This window comes from Sebastes umbrosus, chromosome 11 (genome assembly GCF_015220745.1).
Source record: "Sebastes umbrosus isolate fSebUmb1 chromosome 11, fSebUmb1.pri, whole genome shotgun sequence".
In the NCBI taxonomy this organism is placed as follows: domain Eukaryota; kingdom Metazoa; phylum Chordata; class Actinopteri; order Perciformes; family Sebastidae; genus Sebastes; species Sebastes umbrosus.
The window spans coordinates 15,627,590-15,652,976 of record NC_051279.1 but is presented as its reverse complement, the minus strand read 5'-3'; the positions used below and the strand labels follow the sequence as shown (position 1 = coordinate 15,652,976).

Below are 25,387 nucleotides of genomic sequence, written 5' to 3'. Positions count from 1 at the left end.
AACAACACCACAGCACACATCAGTCAGTGTGTCCAGCAGCTATGACATGCTGGTCTCCAGTATGTGTCGGCCAGGCCGCCGTCTGGAGCTGGTCAAAAGAGGAAAGACATGGAGCGATTGAGGAAGGGAAGAAAAAAAAGGAAAGGAAAGAGAAGGTGATAAGCTGTACCTCATGTATGTGGTAACCAAATGCAGGTTTTTTTTTTAAAGTACCAGTGAGTTCTTAATATTATACCTCATTAAACCTCCTCTTTGATTCCCTGGAGGCTCTCAGGGATCACTTGAAGCTTAATGTATTGAAAGCACTCATCTCCAGGTTTTCCTGTTGATCCGTAACAAAGGCACAGTAGCTGTGGCTTATCTTAACAAAATAAGTCATGGGTGAAATGGGCATATGCTTGCGTGTGTGTTTGTGTGTGAGAGTGTGTCTTGGCAGTGAGCTGATTTGATAATAAAAGGAATGAGTCATGGAGCTTTGACAGTTGATCATCCCGTAATGCCTGATGATCCTCCTGGGCGCCTCTCTTCCCTTTATGTTGATGGCTACATGTGTACATGCTACACTACATGACCAGCGTATGTGCCCACACTTGAGTACAGAATATGTCCCCGTGCACAAAAACAAGATGTTTTTTTGAGTTTGGTGTGGAAGAACTTGTTGTGGAAGCAGCATATTAACGGCCATGTTTTTATAATGACATGCTTTTTTCATGTTGAATGACTCATTTCCAAGAAACTTGTGAGCACATCTCTGGTAAACACGAGATTTAAATGGTGCTTTTGTGTGATTCTTTGTGGAGAAACTGTTTCGCAGATCTGTCGATGATATCAACTAATCGATTAATCGACAAAGTGATTGTTAGTCGACTAGGAGGAATTTCTTTTGGTCGAGGACAACCCTAACACCAGTTTAATGCAATCCAATACAACTGTTCTTCCATAAAGTCAACTTTTATGATGCCTATAATACTCAGGTTTTCTTTGACATTGTCATAGAGGTGTTAATCGAATTATATGTTTTAGCATTCAGGTCAGAGGAAGTGATGCATCATGATTCTAATATTCTGACCCCTCATGCATGTAAATAATAAATAAATAAATAAAATCTTTCATCTAATGTTGTCCAGTACAAAACCACCTTAGCTATGACCTCAGTGATAAACATATAATTGAATTTACACATTTCTGACAGTGTCAACAAAAACTGAACATTATAGACAGTCGTATTAGATTCCAATAGATTGTAAGTATTATTTTAGGGTAGCAACTAACAATTATTTTCATTATCAATTAATCTGTTGATTATTTTCTCGATCAATCGTTTGGTCTATAAATGTCAGAAAATAATGAATAATGTCCATTCCAATTTCTCAAAGTCAAAGATGTCTTTTAAATGTGTCGCTTTGACAGTCCAAAACCAAAAGATGTTCACTTTAACACGATATAAAACAGAGAAAAGCAGGTCATTTTCATATTTGAGAGGCTGCAAACAGTATTTTCTGACATTTTTGCATAAAAGATTATTTTAATGATTATCCAAATAGTTTGCGATTATTTTTCTGTCAATCAACTAATTAATTAGTCGACTAATCGTTGCAGCTCTGTATTATTATTTTTTTTGTCCTGCACCTGTACCCAACTGGGTTTGAAAGTGCACTCTATCAACTTGCTATGCTTTGCAGTGTTTGAGTGTCCCTATACTTTTTAGCAAAGTAGTTGTTTCTAAAATAATAATGCAAAGTCTATGTCCTAGAGATTTCTTCTCTCTCTTTAACTTCTCCCACACTCTGTCCCTTTCTTTTATCTTGCATCTTTCCATCGTCTCCATCGGTCTATCCAGAGGTCAGCGTCAGAGTCTGTAATCAGATTTAATATTACATTCTTCATCTCTACAAAGACTTCATTCAGCCTGGTGTACTGTGAGACCATTGTCCCACCCTCCTCCTGCCCTGAGGAACAGAGTGATGATGCTCCCCACTGAGCTGACAGTAGATCTGCAGATGTCTGAGCAAAATCTTTGGCCCATTTGTGTGTTAGCGAATGAGTCACATTTTATAAAATTAGACGGGGAAGTTAAAGGGAAGCTTAACTCCTTACATCACCCCTCCTTTAGTCTCTGACTCAACGTCTCCTCGTCTCTCCATTCCACTCCTCTTTGATTTTATTTCCCCTAATGGAAGGACATTAAAGAGAAGAGCGTTTGAAGTTTGTTGGTTTGAGTGTCCTGTGTGGCTCCGTGGGCCAAGGTGCCAACCTTATACTCTTGATTTCCAGATGTCTTTGTGTGACCTTTACTGCATACCTTCCCTGCTCTCTCATGCCTCTCATGTGGCTTATTAACTCTGCATGTTGACAGGGAAAGATAGGGAGATAATTTGAAATCATATTAAAAAATGTTCTTTATGTGAACATGTGGATGTGTGTAAAAGTGGGTTTGAAGACTGACTTCTTTCTTCCACTCTCCCTCCCGTAAACATTCAGACTGTAACGATGTTAGAGCAGCAGTATGTGTGTGTGGTATGCCCTCATGTGTACTGTTCTTGACCAATGTTTTACAAGAGGCCTCAAAGGTTCCTGGGTGGTCTAATTGCGTTTGCCACAGGAGATTGGTGCACTTTAACCACGGTGTGCGTGTGACTGTTAGATGAGTGTATCAGTTTGTGCAGGCTCGCAGGTGTAAATCAATATCCTGGACAGAGACAGTACAGTATGTGAGGGTGTTTAATGACACTCACCTGTCATCACGCTGTCACACGCATGCTCTCTCTATGAATTTGCAGACTATGTGCCACTTTTTTCCCAGAATTCTCTCCCGCTAAGCAACCTGCGGGGCATTTTTCTACGAGCCCTCCCTCTTCTTTACTGTCTAACCCAGTATGCACTTGACCTGCGTGGCAATAATTGCGTCAACCAGATCACAAATCACCCATTTCGCCTTTTTGTGACATACTCTCAAGTATGCAGACAAGTACACTCCACTCCTCCCCGCTCATAAGTCATCTATCAAACGGCAACCCGACTCAGCCGTGGCCCCGAGGCACTTAAACTAACCCGCTCTCACACAATAGCACCAACGTTTGGTTTCTATTCAGATGGCTACTATGGTTACCTTGTTAGACATGTAAAAACTGGGTATCTGATATCCATCTAATTCTGATGGATGAAGTGCATTAGTTGTGCGTAAGCGTATTCATTCATCATACAGGTGTTTTTTATTTTGTTGGTATGCATGCGTGTACTCTTTCTACAGTGTGTCCCTGTTTATTTCTTGACTTACATGGAGTGTAGGAGTGAGGTATGTTTGTCCCGACGTCGCCAATCTGTCTTCCGTTCCTTGTTAACGTTTTGTGCAAAGTCAACAACCTGCAGGGATAGCGATGCAGTCAGGATGTCACCAGCAGAGATGATATGTTCAGTTTGTTCTCGGGTTTATCAAACGTTCTTGTGGTGCTACGTCTTTTAGGAGTTTCCACTCCTACACTCTCAGTTTGTCCGTCCACCTTTTGGGTGAGCCACGGCAGTGTTTTATGAGCCGCGTGTACAGTGCGAGTGTTTGATGGTATGTGTGACGAGTTCCCAGAATGTGTGTTTTTAGTTTGGTATGTGAATGTGTGTGTGTACATGTGTGTGTGTTTTTTTACAGGGGTCCGGCGTTTTGAAGGAGGCCAGACAGCTGCCTTTTACTGCCCCAGGGGGTAATAAACAGTGAGGGAGGGGTAGTTATTTACCCCTTTTATTAGGGCAGGAGGCAGAGGAGGGGACTTTATTGGGGTCACACTGTAACTACACACAGCTGCAGGGCAAGAAGAGAAATAAAGAAGAGATAGTTTGTTAAAAAAAAGAAGCAGTTTTACATCAAATTCCTCTCTCAGGAATCTAGTCTTTACTTGTTGTATGACTGTATGTACATGTATGTATGTGTACAGTATGTGTGTGAACCCGGAGTCATCCATCTTTCGCCACAGCCCTCTTTTCATTTCCAGGTCCCCTAACAGCCCACTCCTTGTTAAGCACATCTGCTGTCAATCAGTTGTGCCCTGTAATCCAAATGGCATTTCCTGCCGTTATAGACACGCCCACTAATCATTTGATGATTGGACAGGTAGTTCACTGCCCGACCCATAATGCTCCCAAGTTTACCTCTGTTTGTCCTATCAACATTCTTGGTTACCATTACAACAAATGTTCCTTAAATTAGGATGTTTAAAGGCATAGGTCAACATTTTGGGCTTATTCACTTTCTTGTCGAGGGTTAGATGGGAAGATTGATTCCACTCTTGTACGGTCAACAATTCGCCATTTCCAGGTTGTTATGCACTGGACTGTTGCTGCCTTCAAATGGAGCTTGTGGTTAGAGCTGCACAATTAATCGAAATTTTATTGAAATTGCAGTATGGCCTACTGCAATTTTCAAATCGCAGGAGGTGCAATATTTGTTAAGGGTGAAATGTGTGTCAAAATACCGTTTTAAATCAAATATTGTCAAGCTGCAGACCACTAGGATTACATTATATTAAATATGAAAATGTGATAGGGTAGCACATCCAAGATTTCAGAATCAAGGAGGACAAAATACTAGCATTTCACTTGTTTAATTGGCTCACATCATGAAAGACATACGTTATGAGGCCCAGCGATCGGCTTGAGGTTATCTAGAGTCACCAAAGTGGCCGGGGCATCCCAGAGGGCACCCCGCATGGGTTTTGGGTCTGATAAATGCACACATCCCCGGAGGTCAGCGCTCGTTGGCATGTATTAGCTCTAGAATTGCCAAAGTTATCCAGGTAACATGAGAGCGATCAAAGGAAGCTTGGAACTAATGTATTAGCAAAAGGAGCTAATACATGCCAATGAGCGCTGACCTTCAGGGATGCGTGCATTTATCAGACCCAAAACCCATGTGGGGTGCCCTCCAGGGTGCCACTTTGGTGACTCTAGATAAACTCAAGCCGATCGCTGGCCCTCATAACGTAGTCTAATGTGATGTGAGCCAATTAAACAAGTGAAATGCTAGTATTTTGTTCTCCTTGATTTTGAAATCTGGGATGTGCTACCCTATCACATTTTTATGCTTATTTGACTTTGGGTCTAGCACTCCACTGTGAATCCCATTGTTGAAGCGCAACCTCCTTTACCAAAACATATTACTATAAATTAACTTACCATCCACCAAAAACTTAACCTCTATGGCCTCCGCCATTTCTGAAAACATCAGCAAACACGTCACAACTCATGAACTCTGAGCTTTCAGAAATTGTGCACTCCTAAGGTCGTGAATACGACAAGAGGGAGGCGTTCATATGGACCCTTAAGGTGAACACGGTAAACACGACTTCGTATGAATGTATCATATTTCTTGGCCAGGAACAGTTACCTGGCAACCAGCAAAGACTCCAGGAAGTTGTAGGTCCCAGACAAGAAATAGTCTGGCACACTCGGACACCCGTAACGCGGTGAATTGTAATTTTTACACTTCGGTTTGTGTGTGAATTAGACAAACAATATGTAACGCATTAATTAGTGAGCTTTAGAGGTGTTGGTAGGCTTTCGGACTGAGCCAGTTGTTTCCAGTCTTTGTCATAAACTAAGATAACCGCCTGCTGGCTCTTGTTTAAAATGTACACATACAGTATACACATTAGGGTGGTATCAATCTTCTCATCTAAGTCTCGTCAAGAAAGCGCATAGCGTATTTCCCAAAATGTTGAACTATTCCTTTAAGTCAAACAGCCTTCAAAGACTTTCCAGAGAAATATGAACCAAATTTAACCAACTGGCAAGTGAAATGGAAATAAGCAGAGTCCAACAGTGGCATTCCCGCAACTGGTTGGCTCTGTGCATGTCGCTTCACATGCCAGGGAAAATTGCAGGATGAGCAGATCCACATATAAATGTGTGATAAAAGTGAGCAGACGGAGAAAAAAAGTCAAATGGAAAAATGTTCAGCCTTGAAGCGTGGCAAGGGAGGAATAACGAGGGCAGAGATGATTGACAGAGAGAGATGGATAGGAGGGATGGGGAGACAAAAAACTGAGAGGGAGCAAGAGAGACTGAGAGAAGGGGGGGGCTGACAAGTTATTCTAGTTGCAGACAGCTGACAGAAAGCCTAAAATAAGATGGAGCCGTCTAATGTGCACATATTCCACAGCTACACTCACAAACCATAAAACATGTGCGCTGTTAAATGCTTTTATGCCCCTAATGGTTTTCAGTACAGGAGGACCAAGAGTCGACGTCAGGCTGAGTTAATATCGTGCTTTATTGTTTTCACATAGAAGTGTTGTTTCCTATGATCACATTTCATATAAAAGAGACAAAGTAAAAACTTTAGCAGTACTGTATCAGACTCCTAGTGTAGTAATAAATATAAAATGTTCGCGTGAGATAGAAAAGGTTAAAGTTGTGGGGCGGCGGCTACAGGAACAGAGAGGAGGGGCACATCAAAACTGACCTGAAACTGGAAGAGCTCAAAGATTGGTTTACACATCTACAAATATAGTCTCACACCTCGTCTGGTGCCACACAAACACACACACACACACACACACACATACAATGCCAAATAAATGAGCCGTCACTCAACAAATCCAACACACATTCTCATGTTTAAAACCCAGCTGGTCACGTTTGATGGAGCTGGAGAGACAGGCAGACAACTCAGGACCTAAGACCATCGTGTAGATATGTGACATACTAGATACAGTTACCACGCGTATTACATAGTGAAGCTAACAGAGATACTGGAATAAAACTATAGACTGCTATCTCCCAGCGTAGAGATGCAAGTGGTGACGCAGGAGAGGGAGGGCGAGCTGGTGGGGGGGGCTGGAAGGACGAAAAGTGAGAAGTGCTCTTGTTCATTGTCGCTCGTAGACTCTGGTGCATATCACATCATCTGCTCCCATGGTCTGAAAACAGAGGAGAATGTGGACGTTAGAGTACTGGCACGGTTATCTACAGTTCAGTGTGAATTCATATTAAAAGTTAAGTATTTCGTAGAACAAGTCATTAATGCGGATTTTCTCTAAACCTCCAAATTGAGCTATTTTTCCAGCACTTAAGACCAACATAATCTCACTGTGCCAAACAGTTTTGAACAAACCTCATTTACGGAAAGTTGTTGTTGCAAACATGCAACTCTGTGCAAAACACTCACACCGTTCTATTACTGCTGGCTTCTAAATAGCCGTTGTGGGTTTGGTGCTTAAAAGCACGTCAGGAGACTTGGAGTTGAACTTCCTGCCAACCCTCAAGCAACCAGCGCCCCATAAATACTTCTTCTGTTTACAGTTTGTGAAAAAAAACAAAAACTATTCACTCCAGAGAGGACTGTGTAGGATGCATGTGTCATCTCTGGTTGAACTGCGCTGTCTCCATTCGGATACTTCCATTAGTACACGTCCATGTAGTACACTGTGTACACTATGTACTTACTTGCGTAGTGTGTGATTTTCGGCAGTTGTCTCAAATCGAACGCGGCTGTAGTGAGCATGACGTAAGTTATGATTGCAACATTTGACTGCTTCTTCTTCTTCCTTTTAATGGCAAATTGCAACCGGACAGATCATAACTGCCAACTTTGACCACGATAGTCGCCCACCAAAATATTAGCTGGCTTGTTTGCTCATTTGATTGTGTCGAATCAGGCAAGGTAGAAAATATGCCCCTATCTGCGCCTCCCCTTCCGCTACGTAACAAAGATGGCAACCATTGAGGGTGAGAAGTGTCCAGTGTTCCACACTTAACTTTTTGAGCGTTATGAGTACACCATCCGGGAACTCATAGTGTGAACGCACTTATGCACTCAATAGCAAGTGTAAGTACGGAAGAACGCGCATTGAGACACAGCACTGCTTTACCGGCATTTAGTCAAATAATTGTTTTAAATACTTATCAAAATTGTTTTCAGTCAACCTGAAGTGCCAGCTTGGTGGGGTTTCTCATTAAATACCGTTTTGTTTGTGGGACAGGCATCTTATTATTCACAGAAGATAGTTTTGGTAGCTGTCAGAAAAAATATTTCTTTTCCCTGTTCTGATCAGTTCCCATGTCTGGCTTTTATGGCATCAAGCTGATGCCTGTACATGCATATGTAATCACGACAGAAGCTCTTTTATCTTCTGCCAGTACTCTAAGCACAAATACATAATTATATAATCTAAAGGCAACGCTTCAGGTTATAGCCTGCAAATTACAGTGTAATTTTGTTGCCCAAATAGGGTGATAATAAAATACCAGAAGCTACGAGTACAAAAATGTCGTTACAAGGGAGGAAGACTTTAAGAGTGGCATAGAGAAAAATACACTGCAAGTATTTTTTTTAATTTCCTGGTACTTATTAAATATGAGATGCGAGATACAATAATGTCATTCCTAAATAGTAAGTGAAGTAACTGATATCGCGGGGAATTTACAGTATAGTTTAGGTATAATTAATTTTAAATGTATGAAATCCTGGGCACAGCATGGTTACAAAACAAATGTTACATTTTAAGAAGTTTTTAAATATGTTGTAAAGAGTATTAAATAACTAAAGGGTACATTCATTTGTTATTTAATTGTTATATGTCTAATTACTAAAAATACTGGGGTATAGTAATGCAGTTTTGGGTAGGAAGATGCAGCTGAACATTGCGTGTGTGCAGTCAGAAATAAAGTCGGTGATTTAATTTTAGCAAAGTTACTTAGCCCTTATGAGGCTTAAAGCAATACTTTAATTGATTTGACATGTAACTGTCTCAATCCCAAAACATGTCCACAACACTACAGGTAGATACGGTTAAGAATTGCATTAATACCCCAAGTGTACCACAAAATCACACTGGAGTTTGTGCTCTGTAATCTACAGTAAAGTGTTACGCTTGTTGCTTCTAAATCTAATTTCTGGTTCAGTGGATAGTTTGTGTGCTTTACCAGGATCAGTTTGCCGTCATTGGTGATCTCTCGGGTCCAAGACGTCTTCGGCCCTTCTCCTTTCTGCAGAGTCTGCTCACAGCTGATCTTACTGTCGCTTTCCCAACATGGAAGACTCTGAGGACAGAGAAGGAGAGAAGAAGAAAAACCTTTAGACACATGTTAATTGTTGGATGTATAGATGTATACGACGCCATTCAGAGGGGAAAGCGAGATAATGAGAGAACGAAAACAACAAAGGTGGAGCGGGGGGATCACCGAGAGGTGATAACTTGTGATGCGCTCATCTGGTTGCATGTGTTTGCTTTGGAGACGGCCAAACAGAGGCCATGTATGGGAAAACGGGGAAAGCAACGGGGAGAATTAGGGAGGGACGGAGGGCAGGAAAGGCCAAGAAGGGGAAACGGAGGGAAGACGGGAAGTTGAAAGGGCTCGTAAACAGTGTGAGGGAGCGTAGCGTAGCATGATAGGCCTTCAGAGACTAAGGGAGGAGTAAAGATATGCTATCAGTCCAAATATGATGAAAAGCCAAATTAAACAGATTGATGTAATCTGGACAGCTGCCTCCCCAAACGCCCATTTATTCTCTGTGTGTGTGTGTTTGCTTATGTGCGTGTGTGTGTGCAGAGAAAGTAGTGCTATGTACCGTGCAGGGACGTCCGTCCACCGTGGCCTCATTGAACTCCTGCCCCACAGTGAAAGTGATGTGGGTGGTGCGGACCGTGGTTGAGGTTTTAATGGATAGCGTCTCTCCGTCCTGCGTGATCTCCACCAGTGGCTTGGAGGCTGCCTTCACCGCAATCATACGCAGCATCTTGTTCACACCTAAAAACACACACACACACACACACGTAAGACAGTAAGAAAGAGTATATGTGAGAAGAGATTTGGGGTTCATATAAAGGACAACACACACAAAGACACAAGTAAACACTTGTTCTTCCACAGCCTGTTGTGGATACTTTGAATGAACAAGGCAGATCTTTTTTGGGTCACAGGGTTGGTTTATAGAGTGCTGCAAGGATGACATATTTTTGTAGGCCAACCAGGACGGTAGCATCGCACAGGTTCCCTCAACAAAGAGTCAATGGGTTTTTCCATTGGATTTTGGATTATTGCACAAAATAAACTCTGTTGCAAACAAATGTTTTTGGTACTTTGGCATGATAATCTTCACAAATGACCACCACTTTTATGATTTTTGAAGCGTGAATGCAATCGCCAGAAGTAAAAAGCTAACATAAGCGAACTACACAGTTGCAAGACTTGACGTCACTAAGCTAAAGGTGGACTAGTGTTCGGCGTGATGATGTTTAGTAGTCTCATTTAGCCTTTTGTTAGAAACTACCTTTTTTAAGACACGTAAAAGCTTCAAAATTCACGAGTGGGATACTAAAAGACGAAACAAAACGTGAAAATCTCTTAAGCTTGTGTTAACCACAGACCTTATTTCAGGCATCTAACCAAATACCCATTCAAAAAATGTGAACAAAATTGACTTTAAGACGAGGGAACTGGAAGTGCTAAAATGCTAACTCATTTTCAAATTTTAGGACTCATTCCTGCAGCAGTCGATAGGATTCATCCCTAAGGAGCAAAGCAAACTAAACCAGTTTTTACCAAACTATGTATAACCACAGGCCTTAGGCCCTGTCTGTGTGTGTGTGTTTGTGGTGTTGCTATTTATTCATAGCATTCCCCTGCACACTCAGTGTAAAAGGAGCAGCCTAGCATTGCACAGCTCTGTCCAATAATGATGACAGAGGAAACAATGAGGTCATGCCCAGCACATCTGCATTCCCCTCTGACTTAATCATCTCTATACACACACACACAGACTCAACACACTGACTAATATGGGGATTTGTACCGTCTGCAATGCAATCTGCGTTATTCCCCTTAATTCAACCACACAGACAGATAGCACACTCCTATGCAGTAAAACTGATGATACAGTGTGGGAAAAGAGAGGGAACCAGGAGCAGACTGGTGTGGATGGATGGATGGAGGGAAGGAGGGAGGGAGGGAGGGAGGGGAGTCAGACAGACATGGTGCAGTGGTCTGTGTGTGTGAAGATCTCGGCTCAAGTGTGAGGGCGAAGTGTGTATGTACGTCGTCCAGCGTGTATCTGCCGTCGAGTTGGGTTTCGCACTCCTCACCTCTCACACATTCCCACCTGTCACCAAGGGTAAATATATACACACTCTGAAATGCACAGTCATTCAGCCTGCATCAGGATGTCCAGGCTGTACACTGTATGCACTGTATGTGCTGCACATACAACGCAATATTTATGTGCATTGTCATCATGTGCAGATTAATTTTGTGTTGTGTAAAACTCTGTGTAAGACTGATTGTTACCTCTGGCATCGGACTGTACCCGAATCAGTGTCTTATTAATGTCTTTTTTATTTTCTTATATTTAGCACCAGTTTCACAGACATACGGGTTGCGTCCAAAATTCCATACAACATGCTATTTAGTAGCATATACTACATGTATACAGTATATGCGATTTTTTTGTACGTATGAAACCAATAGTATGCAAATTACATACTATTTCCGGTGAAATATTACAGTTTTCAAACAGTGGACACTACGGTGGCATAAATATCCCACAAAGCAATGCAGCAGTAACGACAAAGCTCATAACAGACAATGGAGGACAGCTCTGTAACGTCAATAACACTTCAAGTTAAGTGTAAGTATAAGATTCCACTTTGCTATAGGCATAATATAGTTAACACTAGTACTTTAAATTAGTTTGGACTTGATGATTCTCACAAATCATCGTTTGGTCACCTGAGGTTGGTACGAGTTACCATGGTTACTCGTCTCCAACCGCCAAGAAGGCCATCAGGAAGTGACCTGGTAATTACAGTTCAGTGCGTCCGGAAACATATTACTGTTTATTCACAGAAAAATGTGATTATTTTTTATATATATATATATAAATATATATAAAATAATCTGCTGGTACGTATACATTTTGCTGACAATACTTTTACTTTAGAAAAGTTTTTACCTTTACTTACAGTTAAGTATTTTTGCATTGTGGCATTGCAACTTTTATTTAAGTTAAGGATATAAATACTTCTTCCACCACTGCATACTGCATCGATTAGTCAATCAATAGAAAATTAATTTCCACCAATTTTGCTTGTTTCAGATTCTAAAAATGTGGGGATTTGCAGCTTTTCTCTCTTCTATCATTGGTTTCGTTGCCTTTTTAACCATTTTGTGTCATTTTGGACTAAGTGATTTAGCAGTTTAAAATTTAATAGTGATCACTTAAAGGTGACCACTACTCCTATAACTATTGAGAAACAAAAGATATTTGTATAAAAAGTTATAAAAAAATTATAGTCAACGTATGGATTTAGCCCTAAAACACAAATAACCTATAAATAAACAAAAAAATACTTAAACTTGGTACCACTTCCGATGATCTATTTATAAAATGATGCCTTATAGCTCCAGGAACTTTAGTTGAAAATATAACTCTGCTTGAGAACAAATTTGTCCTTCCTAGAAGTCCAGATTATTTCAGGCAACAAACCGACCTGCAGACACTAAACTGACCTCTTCAGTCTGAGGAGTCGAGTCCCAGCCTGTGGACCATTTGGGAACCTTCTCAAGTAACTACCAGTTGTTAGAAGTTCGAAATTACCTGAACAGACTTTTGACCAAAATGCTTAAATTCACACAGACCTGGCCACATGAGGACACACAAATAGACAGACGGTCAGGGTCAGAGGTCAAAGGGCAGAGGGCAGAGGAAGCATTTGGGACAAGGGGAGGAGAGCAGGAGTGAGGAAAGGAAGAGAGGATGGAGGGAAGGAGGAGGGTGGTGACAGGCTGCGTCCATCTGTGCTTTGCCCCCCAATGAAACCGAGGGCCATTGCTCTCCGTCAGTCATGCCCGTGCAGAGGGATGACACATGGTGGTATTTACTGTGTGTGAAAGATAGACTAGTGTCACTTAGTGGTGTTTAGCGTGCATTCCTGTTGCAGTTCCTCCTCCATGAATACTTGTATCACACCTCTCTCTTTGGCACTCTTACACACAAGCATATACCCATACAAAATCATGCACAAATGCGCACAAACGAACCTGCCCCTCTCACTATTGCGCACAGCGGTGCCCTATCATCACATTGCCATTTTTCCTTTGTTATAGCCCACCCACTTTCCGCAGAAGGAGGTGGAGATAAAGAGACAGAATTAGAGACTGCATATTAAACGCTAATCGGTGCATCAGTCTAACAGAGAAGTTGGAATTCACAGTCCCACCAAGTGGTGATGTGTCTATATTCAGAACAATAGTGCCACTTGACAGCTATTTCAATAACATCTATATGCAGTGGACAGTGTGTGTGTGCGGGTGGGTGGCATTCAGTCATCTCTCCGTGTGTGCGCTTATGTGATGATATGAATTCCAGGTGCCCTGGCAAGTCAGCTAATGGGAATTGGCTACTAACGACAGACGGCTCTGACTCCACACACACACACACACACACACATACCCCAACGCCTGTCCAGACTCCATATGCACCAGTGATGTAGCCTATAACAAAACAGTGTGAATCTCAGCAGCAGGTGACTGTCACTTCAGATAATGTGGTGGCTGTCCGGCACTGTATCATCCCATAACGGTCCTCTTTAACACACACACACACACACACACACACACACACACACACACATATACCCCTCCTACGCCTGTCCAGACTCCATATGCACCAGTGATTTAGCCCATAACAAAACAGTATGAATCTCAGCAGCAGGTGACTGTCACTTCAGATAATGTGGTGGCTGTCCGGCACTGTATCATCCCATAACGGTCCTCTTCAACACACACACACACACACACACACACACACACAATCTGAGGCTGCAGCACAGACAGATGTGCAGCCGTTTGTCTCTATTGTGTTGTCAGGGTTAGGCCAAAGGGTGAGAGGAGAGGAGGAGAGGATGAGGGGTGAGTGAGGCTGGCTTTGGGCCAAGCATTGAGTTTTGGGTTTGTGCAGAATGACAAAGACCCCCCACCCATGCAGTACAGTGGGTGATCCTCTGCTGGTGCAATGGGCACAGAGGAAGATTTGACCTATAATATAATGTGCTGAGAAAGCTCCATGCAGTTTGAGCTGACGCAAACTGACACATCTGATCTCATTATTACGCACAGATATAAAAAGCTTTATAAGAAACCACTCTTGCGCAAAACAAATTACCATAGAGCTGACTCATTCGGCCACAGTGAGTTTTTTTTTTTTTTTTTTAAGAATAATAATTTCCAACACTTACCCAACTTTTTCAAGAGCTCGTCGAAGTTTTCTGAACTCTTCATGTCCCAGGTGCCGGAGAAATCGGGGGTTTTGCGCTCCATGTTATTAGGCTGCAGGTAATTGAACTGGTCCAAGAGGCCGGTGCGCTGCGGTCCGTGCGCGTCTTGAGACAAAAACTGTCTCTTATGAATCTCTGTGTGTGTGTGTGTGTGTCTGTGTGTGTGTGTGATGGTTTGACTCTGCCGGTCCAGTTCCTTCTGCTCTCTTCCCAGGATGAGTGAGCGACAGTCTGAGCTCTGATCTCACCTATGTGCCGGTGCGCTGTATAAGTGGCTGCGCTGCAAATGAATGGCACTGAGAGCAAACCTACTTGTGTAGGGATGAACACGCCTCCTTTCTATACGGGCACGCCCCGCAGGCCAACAGACTATACAGGCAAAGTGCCCTTAGTGCACCAGCCTGACCACGCCCCTGAAGGCAACATGTGCACTTTAGAGCTGCTGCCCATAGACGCGTCTCATCCACGCGCGGACCTTGAATCAGCCAAAAGTGACCGCGCCCAGATGGTCCTGTGCGCTCTGGAGAAAAACCTCCTGTGCAGACTTTATATCAAAAAACATTACTACTACTACTACTAATAATAATAATAGTATAATACAAATTATATAAATTGTCAATATTTGTGTTTTAAATATGGAATGCACCCAGTAATATGTGTAATTTGATTGTAATGTGAATATATTTTGTATTAAAGGGACTGTTTGTAACTTTTTAAGCGTATAAATCTACCGGGTCAGGATCCCATGCGCTCGCATATGTGCGCTGGCGTATGGCTGGAGTCACTGCTCCTCTGCCTGCTTGCCTTCATTCACACCGCGCGTGTTCTCGCTGTCTCGCTCCACCTCTACACGTGAACGCGCGCTCACTACACACTGCAGAAGAGTTAGTAGCTCTGAGAATATCTAGTGAATGTACAGTGGACGTTTGTGCAGAAATAACTGCTGCAGCTCCTCCAGACCAACAGAGGTTTTCCGTGTCTTGTGAAGTGACGGGGCTCCGCAGCGAGAAACGTTATCGTCTCCGACCGGGTGCCGGTGTCTCCCTGTGGGCGCAGTCGGGAGGCGATAACGTTTCTCTTCCTGCTTCAGCCCCGGCACCGACCCGCTTTTGTGAAAAGCCAACATTAGGATCAGCAGTGATTCATGGAGAGATCTTCATCTGGTCAGCTAACATTACTGCCAAGCAGGTGAAATATAGAGTGATATTGTGGTTTTAGCTGACGTGTGTCGCCTCACTGTTTTGAGCGATGCTCGTTCATGTCTATTTAGAGCGAGCAAGCTCGACCCCGACACTGACTTTCGTTGACTTAACAGCCACAGGTGGCGCTGTTAACAAGCATTTCTGAAAGTTACAAATAGTCCCTTTTAATATATATTATATAAAATGTTCAGGTGTGTGATGTGTCTGCACACTTGTGATGCAGCCAGTAATAGCTCGGTTGAATGAATGACTTCAATGCGCTGAACATTATTAGTGCAAAACAGGGAGGATGTCAGCCAGGCCAGTCTGTTGACAGAACATGTCGTCTTGGCAGGGCGGTGCGAAGGAAGAACCAGTCAACTGGCAGACTGAGTGAGTGGATGGCAGAGCTGCTGTGAGTGTGAGTGTGAGTGTGTGTGAGAGAGTGTGTTTGTGTGTGTGTGTGTGTGTGTGTGTGTGAGTGAGTGTGTTTGTGTGTGTGTGTGAGAGAGAGAGTGTGAGAGTGTGTGTGTGTGAGGAGAGAGACAGGGAGTCCAAGTTCACCCCCAGCCTCCTGTGCGCCACGGCGGTGTGTCATAAAAATAAAAGCGGTGGTAATGGGATACAGCTTCTGGCCCTCGACCGGTGGGCTATCCATTTAACGGGGACCTGCGTCAGAGGAAAAAACACCCCGAACCCAGGAGGGAGGCAAAGAGAGAGAGAGAGAGAGGCTGAGATTAAAATAAGAGGTGGGATTGGCGCAGGTCGGCGGCGTCTCCTCAGAGCTTTTTAACCCCCCCACCCCCGCTGCTCGGACGGAAGAAAGGGGGAAGAGGAGGAGGTGATGCTGGGGCATGTGGAGCAGCGCGTCAGACAGGCCAGTGGGGCAGGGTCAGGGGCACAGGCCCACTAAAAGATGGCCCCAATCAAGTCCTCCACTGTCATTTGCCAGTACTACCATCACAGATATGCAAAGTAGAAATACTGGTTCTGCACAACATGAGGCCACAATAAACTGGGCTTTAAGGACAACATTTTAACACTTTTGAGCTGTGGTTTAACATAAGTAAATGCATGCTTTTTCCTTATAGGCAGTGCATATAAAAGGAATTATTAAAGAGATGATGCCTGACTTTAACTGGAAATGTGAGAACATGCTCCAGTTGTAGGAAACATACAATGGAACGTTTTTTAGACAACATGCACTACATATTAAACCAAAAATTAACTTTTACTCATAGGAGGTAGTCCTATAAAGAGCATGCACACTCTCTCTCTCACACACACACACACACTGTATGTCTGCGCACACGCACACGTGGATGATGGATGGCAACGGCACAAAGCCGACGTTAACTATTGACTCTTGATGGATGATCCCATCCGCTACACTGCACGGCGAATTAGCGCGAGGTAAAGGCATCACCCCCACCCCCCAGAAAAAAGCCATAGGCTACACATACACACCCAGCTAATACACCGGATCAGTGCCAGACTTATAACACAGACACACTGGCTAACAAAGGTGGATATTAGCCTCAGATTGATATTTGGTAACGGGATACGTGCTTTTACGCACAAGGCCTGCGTCCAAATCCAGCGCTTTGCATCGGGCCCTGCAGCTCTGTTTGATGTGAACAAAGCTCGCTCACATTGTCTCCTTTATCAGCACACACACACACACACACACACACACACACACACACCTCATTGGCCACACACCGTGCCACAGTCACAGCATGTCCTCACAAGTTACTCCTGGTCCAAACAACAGAGGTGAGCCATCAGACAAATCAACTGTAATTTCCTCTCCAACCTCCCATCCTCTCTGTTTCTTTTCCCGTCGTTCACTTTTTGCAGCTGACTTGCAGTTGGTAACCCCTTTGAGGGTTTGGCTCTGACAACAATGAAATAAAGGGTCAGTAAAGTAGGAGAGTACAGTGTAAAGGCACAATGGCTCCACATCTAAAACAAGAATATAAGCCTTGGATATATATATATATTTATAGCACAGTATCAGTCTGCACTCACTGCTGCTATGGTGGTCTGTCGAACATGCTCTGTTCAGAAAGAGGGAATTGATCATGCCCCCAGTTTTAAAGTGACTGATGCAAACACAAAGGTCACAATAGAGAGCCGTCTGGCGTTGTGGAAAATTCATCTTCAGCCTCGCCGCAGGCCATTAGCATATTACCATGACACAACAAGAAATGCATCAAAGGCCACTGAATCAAACAGGCAGCCGTGCAGTATAGCACAGCGACAGCCTCACCCATCTTGTGTGCCTGCTGTCCAGAGGGGGGGGGCTTGATAAAGAGCTCTGAAATGTGTGTGATGCTGCATGTCAGCACGTGATGACAAAGCGCCGCTCAGCATTCAGATCCACTGGACCGTGCTCTGCTCCTCTCAACCTTTCTCTCTCCACTCATTCCTTCCCTTCCGTTCCCCCTTTTCCTTTTCTGCCTCTCCTTTACCTCACGCAACTTTCTCTGCTGCCCCCCCCCTTTCTCCTTTTTCTTCCTCCTCCTCCTGTCAAGCTTTTGTTCTTTTGTGCTGCTCTGACACATTCCTCAAACACGCTGAAGAGAGGGAGAAGGGGAAAACAGAAGGGGAGAGGATGGAAAGGGGGGGGAAACGTTAGTGAGAAAGTTAGAGACTGGAGTGCAGGTCATTTTTTATCTCATTGTTGCGGAGAAAAGGATAGGGTGTGAGTCAGCAAAGAGAGACGGAGAGCGAGAGAGCTGGGAGATCAAAGGCAAACAGATAGTGACAGAGATGGAGAGGTTGAGAAACAGAGAAAGAATGAAGGCCACAGATATGTAAAGAGAGACTCCTCTGTCTTTGGAGGCGTGAGAGGTATTAGTTTGCTCCTCCGGTGCCAACTTTATTTCACTCATCTTCGTTTCCTTATGTTCCCTTCCAAGTAAAATCCACCCGTATACTGTTCACCTCTTTTGTTCTGGCATCTTCATCTGTGTTCTTTCTCATACTAATAACCTCTTTGGTAACTGATACCTCCAACTGCCAACGCAGAGATTCACACTAGCAAGTAAAACAAAGAGTATTGTGAATTGTTTACAGTAATGTTTGACTCATCAGGCCGAGTTCACGACAGAACACACCCGATGACACCAGAAAGAATAACAGAAAGAAACAGCTTTATTAATGCTGAATGTTCTGTTTCTCTTTTGGACGTCCTGATACTTAGTTGATTAATTGATTGATGGAAAATGAATCACCAACTATTTTGATAATCAATTAACCATTTCAGTCCTTCATCAGGCAAAATATCCAGACTTTTGCTGTTTCCAGCTTCTCCACTGTGAGGATTTGTTGCTTTTCTCTGTTTTATATAAATTTAGTTTTAATATCTTTGAGTTTTTAACTATTGGTGGAGAAAACAAGCAATTTAAAGACGTCACTTTAGACTTTAGAAAATCATTATTTTCATAATGATCAACATATTTATCCACGATGAAAATAATCATTACTTCCAGTTCTAACTTTTTATATCCCCATAATTCGTGTTTTTATATGTTTTTCTGTCACCATAATTTAATCAGGCATCTGAAAATTGATTGTTTTCGAAAAACATGAAATCATGATAACGAGAGAGACAGAGACCATTTCTCTCTCTCTCTCTGTCTCTCTTTGGTTTCACTCCGTCTCGTTCAAGTCAGGCTGAACCTTGTATCAACACTCTCCCCGGGGTGAACTCTACAATATCTCCCCGCTCACTTCCTCTTGTGCTGCTTATTGTTTCCTATTTCCTCTCCTCATTCAAATGACACAGATTTGAACGATATCTGTGGAACATCCACTCTGTCTACAGACTATTTATTGTCCCAAAGAGAACTGGGAAACTACATGCACCATATTACACTTCATGCAACAATTGCTGCATGTTTAGTGTCGTGGTGTCCTATTGCAGTTGTGGCCTGTATTGCATTCATGTTGCAATCGCAATTTTTGAAAAGGAGCTGCTTGTCTGCACACGTTAAAGCTTGTGCATGTGAAAGTGTGTGTGTGTGTGTGATCAGCCCGTAGTAATATCACACTTCAGTGGCATTCTCCACTTTATCATCCATATGACCTCTAGTAAAAACTGCTCACCCCAGTAACCCCGGTAATCCCAGATGTGAACTTGACCCTGGTCTTCCCCACCGCCAACTCCTGGAAGTCATTATCGGTGGCCTTTACCCTCACAGGAAGCCACTGGGCAAGAAGTGCACATGCATGCAGACAAAAGTGTCACGAATTACAGTATTTTCCCCTTATGATTTACTTCTGTGTCAGCGGGGGGGTTAGGACCTCCCCAAGGGGTCGTACGATAAATCTGAAGGGTTGCGCGGAGATTAGCTGGACAGGAAAGAAACAAAGACTGTTCTGTGACACAAAGTGGTGTCCTTTTCTTTAATCTTTGCTCTTTCCTTATGAAATACTGCGCAGTTCTTCCTCCTCGGACCTCTAAAAATTACAGTCTGACATGCATAAACCACTCAGGGCTCACAGGCGTATACAGCGGGAGGTCATATGGGTCCAAAAAGCCAAAAATTCACAGCCCAAATTGTGTGCAGACCAAACATCAGAGAGGAAAAAGATAAGAAAAGAGGAACTGAGAAAGAGAATGGAGACTGAAAGTGTGCAGGAGTGTGCCCTTGTGTGCTTGAGGTATTGTGAATATAATGTGTGTAATCACAGCTTGCCAAAATCCTAAAAGAAAAAAAAGTTTAGGGGGCAAAAGTTCATTGTTTTCATGGCAAGACGAGGTCAGCTTTGTGTGAATGCTGTAAATGCAGCTTTGTCTACAGAAATGTGTGTGTGTGTGTGCATGCATGTGTGTGTGTTGAAATCAACCAGACATTTGTTACTCGTTTATTATTATTCTTGGGTAAAATCAGATATTACAGGGAATCAAGTGTCAGACATTTCTTTAAAATCCTGCCCACACACATCTCGTCACTCTACCAGGGAATTTTTGTGTTGTGTGTGTATGAGTCAAGCTGAGTCTCCTTGTGTACATGAGACTAAACCTCCAGATGCCTGGGCAGTTGCACCCAGACGCCTGTATTACTCACACTCTATTCCTTTTGTCCTTCACCCCCCCGACCCTACCCAACTCCTAAAATCTCTCTTCCCTCCCCCTCGAGTCTTTGTGGTTCTAATTATCGTGCTCATTTGTTATGAGTTGGTCTGGACGGAGGGAGAGCGAGAGTTGAGAGAGGTTAGATTAGGAAAAGAGGAAAGCTGAAGATTTGCTGAAAACTGAAAACTTTTTTTGAAAAGTTTATATTGTGAAAGTTATTTTTAATTTGGTCCCATTCTTGTTCCAAACCACCCTTCTGTTTTTGCAGTTTGTCCACTCGGTCGCTGCCACCTACGGTTTAACGAGCCCACGGGCCCCTCCGAGGTGCTACGTGACAACAGCACTGTAAAACAGCATTGAATGGGCTGAATGATGCTGAATTGCTTTACGCTCAACAGGAAGATATAGAGGACAACAGAAGGGAAGCGTTGAGAAGAGGGAGGTCAAATATGTAAAGAAAGGAAGTGAAGTAGATAGAGATGTTCATGTGTGAAGTACAGTGGACGGGAGTAGAGGTGGAAAGCCGAGAAGAAAAACAAGCGCTGGTTCCCATACTCTCGCTGCTTTCCACCTTGTTTTATGTGCATGTGTTTTGTTTTTTCTAAAAACCGCTAAAAAAGTTCAATAAAAGTGCAGCCCTGTTTTTTTTTTTTTTTTATCGCGTTACCCCTCCTTCTTCTTCTTGCATCCTACCGCTCTGCCCCTCCACCCTCACACCGCCTCTCACTCCGCACTCATTCTTTTATTCTCTCGTCGCCTTTCCTCTTTGACCCGAGTCAACGATTGTTGTTCGCCTTTTCTTTTTCCTCACCCATGATTGTGCGTGTGTCCGCAGTCAGCATGTGTATGCATGTGACTGAATGTGTGCTATATGCGACTATACTGTATGTGCATGTGTGTGTGAGACACTATGATGATGTCATGGATTAGGAATGGTCATAGTTGAATATTTCACTGGAGGTCAGCCTCCGGTCACTGTTACTGTAAGTGACAAGTTTAGGTCCCTCAAGTCTCCAGAATTACCTGACGACATGGTAACATATTTATGTGTTTTATTGTTTTTTCTTAGTTGTCTTGTATAGCACTCAGCAGACATATCATTCCCTGGTGCCTCTGGGCAGGAAACAGAAAAATAACAAGTTTAGGTATGTCCTGTGATTCCTTCATGATCATATGACTTCGCCAACGGCCTGTGAGAAAAACTGAATTATAAACTAAGAAACAATTTTTCTTTTTCTGTCTCTGTAAAAGAATCACGAAGCAGAAAATTATAGAAGGAAAGGATGTGCAGAATGGAAAGTTATACAAGCTTTACAAGATCAGGGCTGCTTTTCTTTCCAAAGGGATCATCTGTGAGCACGAATACCAGCTCAGACTCAGACATAATGCAGTCGATGCACCAAATCCAATTTAACAAACTTTTTGTGCTGCAACTGCACGCTAAGATCCTGCAGCAAAAATAAGAGCTTGTTGGTGGGTTAAAGTTTCCTCTCTCTCTCATCTGCTTCTTGAGTGAGACTAACTTTTTGCAAAAGTTTCGTTTCAATGATCACAGTGTGTGGAGTTATTTTCACTTGGCACTGGAATATAATCGCCTTTGGAAGCAAAGATGGGCAGGTTCATTGCCTCAGAAAAAGCTTTTTTAGTCAACAGGTTAAACCTCCAGTTGTCACAGAGCCTTTTAGGGGTTTAGGACTTGGTTTTAGAAATAAGGTTAGGTCAAAGTTACCAGAGTTTAGACAGTGAAAAAGGTGAAGGCTGGGTTAGCAACCAGGCAAAGCAGGTAACTCAAAAGATTCAGGTTCACTGTGTGGCAATTAGATTGTGAAAAATAGTTTAATATGTCACTTTTTATTCGAAATTCAAACTTGCATTTGAACATGGGAAACATTTTATATTTAAACTGTAGTGACCTGTTAGAAAATGTACAGTCTATAAGCACAACACACCATTTGAAATAGTTTGCTTTGTGGTCCAGCAGAGGGCACTCTTAAACTTCATAATCAGCTGGACCTATTGCATGCCCTATTGACCTATCAGGAAACTAATAAATACAAATGCAAAAAGTATTTAAGGCAACACCTGCATTATTACATTATCTTTAAGAGGGTCCCTGAATTATAATCTAGTTTTAAAGGCTTCGTTGCTTCCATAAATATTGTGCTTACATCGTGCATTTTACTAAATAAATCTGTGCTTAATCAACTTTTTAATCATCAATTACTAACAGTAGGTTAATCCCAACTCATAAGAGGTTAGCTTGGAAAACCTCATGAAATACAAAAGCTTCTGTCTAGTTTATAAGATTATGCATGATTCAGCTCCTCCAGGTCTGTCTGGTTTCATCAACTTCAAATCAAACTGGCTTCTCAGCTAACTCGGGTACATTTACATTTATTTGAATGTTGCTTAATGTACATTGTTTCCTTTGAAATAGTTTAAAGTTAAATTTTAAAGGATTAAATTTAAGGTTTAAGGAATAGAGAATTAGTCAATGTACTGTAGGCCTCTAGCATGGATACACACATTCAAGAATCTGTGTGGAAAAGAGAGCGAGAAAGTGATGGAGAACATCCATCTGAGACGTACCTGGTTGATTCGTGTGCTCAAATGTGCATTTCTGATTTGGTGGATGCAAACAGCTGATATAAAAAAACAAAACGAACCTGACCAACATCAGCCTACATCCACAGTTATACACATACATCTAAAAACACAGTTAAAAAGGTTAAATAATAGAAAAGTGGCTACTACAACTTTGACCTCTTTCAGTTGACAAACAACAAAGTTGTGCAATACTGCCATCATCTGTGTGTCTGCAGTCTCAGCATGTGAGGAGAGCGTGTTGAGGCTCATTAATAGTAATATATTTACTAATCTTCCATATGCCTTTGGCTGTCTACTCTGCTCAGTAAGCTACTGTTACTTTACATTTAGGCTATGTGCTCCAAGGCAGAGAGAAAATGCCCCAGAGTACAACGCAAAGAAAGATGACTTGAATTTCTCAAATTAAGGTAGAATACATTTTTTCTCAGAAAGAAAAAACAGTTTTCAGTCGGGCCGTCCCCTCGTAATCAATCAGTTGACTAATCAGTTGTTTTGGTCTTAGTCGACTAAGATTTCTTTAATTAATATTTATTTTTTTATGCTTTTTTCATGCTGAAAGACTTATTTCCAAGAAACTTATGAGCACATCTCTGGTAAACACAAGATAAAGTGGTGCTTTTGTGTGATTCTTTGTGGAGAAACTCTGTTGATTAAATCAAACTAATCGATTAGTTATTAGTTACTAGTCATGGTTTTATTCTGGAAACTTTGACGCTCTGACAAAGAAGTGGTTTTGGTGGAGTCGCTTGAGTTTGTTTTTGAACGAGCTACTCACGTGAGCTTTGAGGAAAAGAAACTGATGTGGTAATGACTGTAGATGAGTTCCAAATCTTCTGTTTATTAAATCATACCGTAAACACATTAAACACAATTAAATCCCTTTTGTACGGCAATTGTATGTATGCCCTTTTTAATGTGAAATACATAGCATACAAATACTCCCAGATACACAAGTATATAGTACTGGTACAAAAATACATTTACAAAATTTAAATTCTTTCAAAAAATATGATTGGCGATATAAGATTAATACAAATTTGGGTTTTAAATCCAAACACTTTTCAAATCAAGCTTTTTCTCAAATGTGTTCAGGAGACTTATTGTCATGTGTAGTTCCTCAAATTAATGTTGATGGCCATAAATAATGAGAAGAAGAAGAGCAGGTAACAACCAGAGCCACGTCATTTTAAAGCTGGGAGCATCAGCTCTGGTGTCTGGGTCCCCGCAGCCTCTGGCGTTGTTATTTGGCTTTGAGTTGTCAGAGTTTCCCTCAAAATGGACAGGCAGGCACTGGTTACTCAGCTCCTCACAGGCCAGGATCAGATGTTTGGTTTCCTCTCGGACGCTCTTGATCCCGCAAGTCCCCGGTACACTTCTCACCGTGACAAAATTGAAGGGCTGCCGGCTGATGCACAGGTTTTCCTTGTACACCGCCCCCCCCTGGTCCGTGCACACGGCCTTCACCCTGTCCAGGTCGCGTTGGTGCAGAAAGGACTGGGTGGGTCTGTCACAGCCCCCGTTGTTCTTGATGTACGCCTCCCACAGGTTCTGGTCCAGAGTTTCTGGAAGACTGGAGCGAATGTGGCGTTTGATGAAGGTGTTGTAGGCGTTGTTCCATTTGGAGCGCTGGCAGGGAGCGTCGTTTTTACCAAACGTCTGATGAGCCAGCAGGAGACAGACGGACAGAGTGACAAAAGCCCTGAGGGAAGCCATTACCCAGCAGTCCTAGAGTGAAACAAAGACTAGAGTCACAACAGTAGGAACAAATGCAGCCTTTCACCTCTATCATCACTTACCAGTCTTTTACATCTGTTTCTGCTTTACCAAACTGGAGACATGACGCGTAGTGAAGTAAACAGAGGAGCAGAGTGAGAAAAAGCCACAGCTCTCTGGCTGTCTGTTTGTCCGTCTGTTTTTAAAAGCTGAAAGCAGGAGAGGAAGTAGAAAACAGCTGCTTGATGAAGGAACTACCTTGTTTTGGCAGCGGTGGAGGCGTCTGTGAGCTACAAGTGACCTAAAAGCTCCAGGTGTGAGATCTTTTCTCTTCTGTCCTTCAGTTGCGTTTCCTCATTTCACTTCCTGTGTGTGAAAGGAAGTGGTCTAAACTTTGTGTGTGTGTGTGTGTGTGTGTGCACTACTTAAACATGTCCACATGGCTGTGCTTTAGAGCATAGGGAGACGTGATCCAGTTACAGCCATAGATACCTCTTTAAGGCCCTGGGAGCGATTTCTGGATGCCTCACTGTGTATGT

General features: G+C 42.7%; 3 protein-coding genes across 7 annotated transcripts in view; 1 reads left to right on the top strand and 2 right to left on the bottom strand.

Moving 5' to 3' along the window:
• LOC119496472 overlaps positions 1–25,387 on the top strand; it is a 76,453-nt gene that overhangs the window by 16,050 nt on the left and 35,016 nt on the right. The window lies entirely within an intron of this gene.
• On the bottom strand, positions 6,236–15,936 carry crabp2a (cellular retinoic acid binding protein 2, a). Of its 2 annotated transcripts, XM_037783804.1 has the most exons (5): positions 15,890–15,936; positions 14,223–14,416; positions 9,560–9,738; positions 8,914–9,030; positions 6,236–6,908 (listed from the first exon to the last, which is right to left on the bottom strand). In XM_037783804.1, the coding sequence occupies exons 2-5, from the start codon at positions 14,302–14,304 to the stop codon at positions 6,858–6,860; spliced, it is 429 nt and encodes a 142-aa protein (XP_037639732.1). In that variant the 5' UTR covers positions 14,305–14,416; positions 15,890–15,936; the 3' UTR covers positions 6,236–6,857. The 2 variants fall into 2 exon arrangements, with proteins under 2 accessions (XP_037639732.1, XP_037639731.1); XM_037783803.1 differs by lacking the exon at positions 15,890–15,936 and having other exon boundaries at positions 14,223–14,557.
• On the bottom strand, positions 23,954–25,264 carry LOC119496479 (angiogenin-2). 3 transcript variants are annotated; one of them, XM_037783800.1, is made up of 2 exons: positions 25,107–25,264; positions 23,954–24,860 (listed from the first exon to the last, which is right to left on the bottom strand). In XM_037783800.1, exon 2 carries the CDS (start codon positions 24,846–24,848, stop codon positions 24,258–24,260), a length of 591 nt encoding a protein of 196 aa, XP_037639728.1. In that variant the 5' UTR covers positions 24,849–24,860; positions 25,107–25,264; the 3' UTR covers positions 23,954–24,257. The 3 variants fall into 3 exon arrangements, with proteins under 3 accessions (XP_037639728.1, XP_037639730.1, XP_037639729.1); XM_037783802.1 differs by lacking the exon at positions 25,107–25,264 and adding an exon at positions 24,932–25,100 and having other exon boundaries at positions 23,954–24,877; XM_037783801.1 differs by lacking the exon at positions 25,107–25,264 and adding an exon at positions 24,932–25,100.

Excerpts from the sequence above, each read along its gene's own strand:
- crabp2a (XM_037783804.1), bottom strand. The coding sequence starts at position 14,304 with ATGGAGCGCAAAACCCCCGATTTCTCCGGCACCTGGGACATGAAGAGT. Across the intron at positions 9,739-14,222 it reads CGAGCTCTTGAAAAAGTTGG|GTGTGAACAAGATGCTGCGT; the intron begins GTAAGTGTTGGA and ends GTGTGTTTTTAG. Across the intron at positions 6,909-8,913 it reads ATGACGGCAAACTGATCCTG|ACCATGGGAGCAGATGATGT; the intron begins GTAAAGCACACA and ends CTCTGTTTTCAG.
- LOC119496479 (XM_037783800.1), bottom strand. The coding sequence starts at position 24,848 with ATGGCTTCCCTCAGGGCTTTTGTCACTCTGTCCGTCTGTCTCCTGCTG.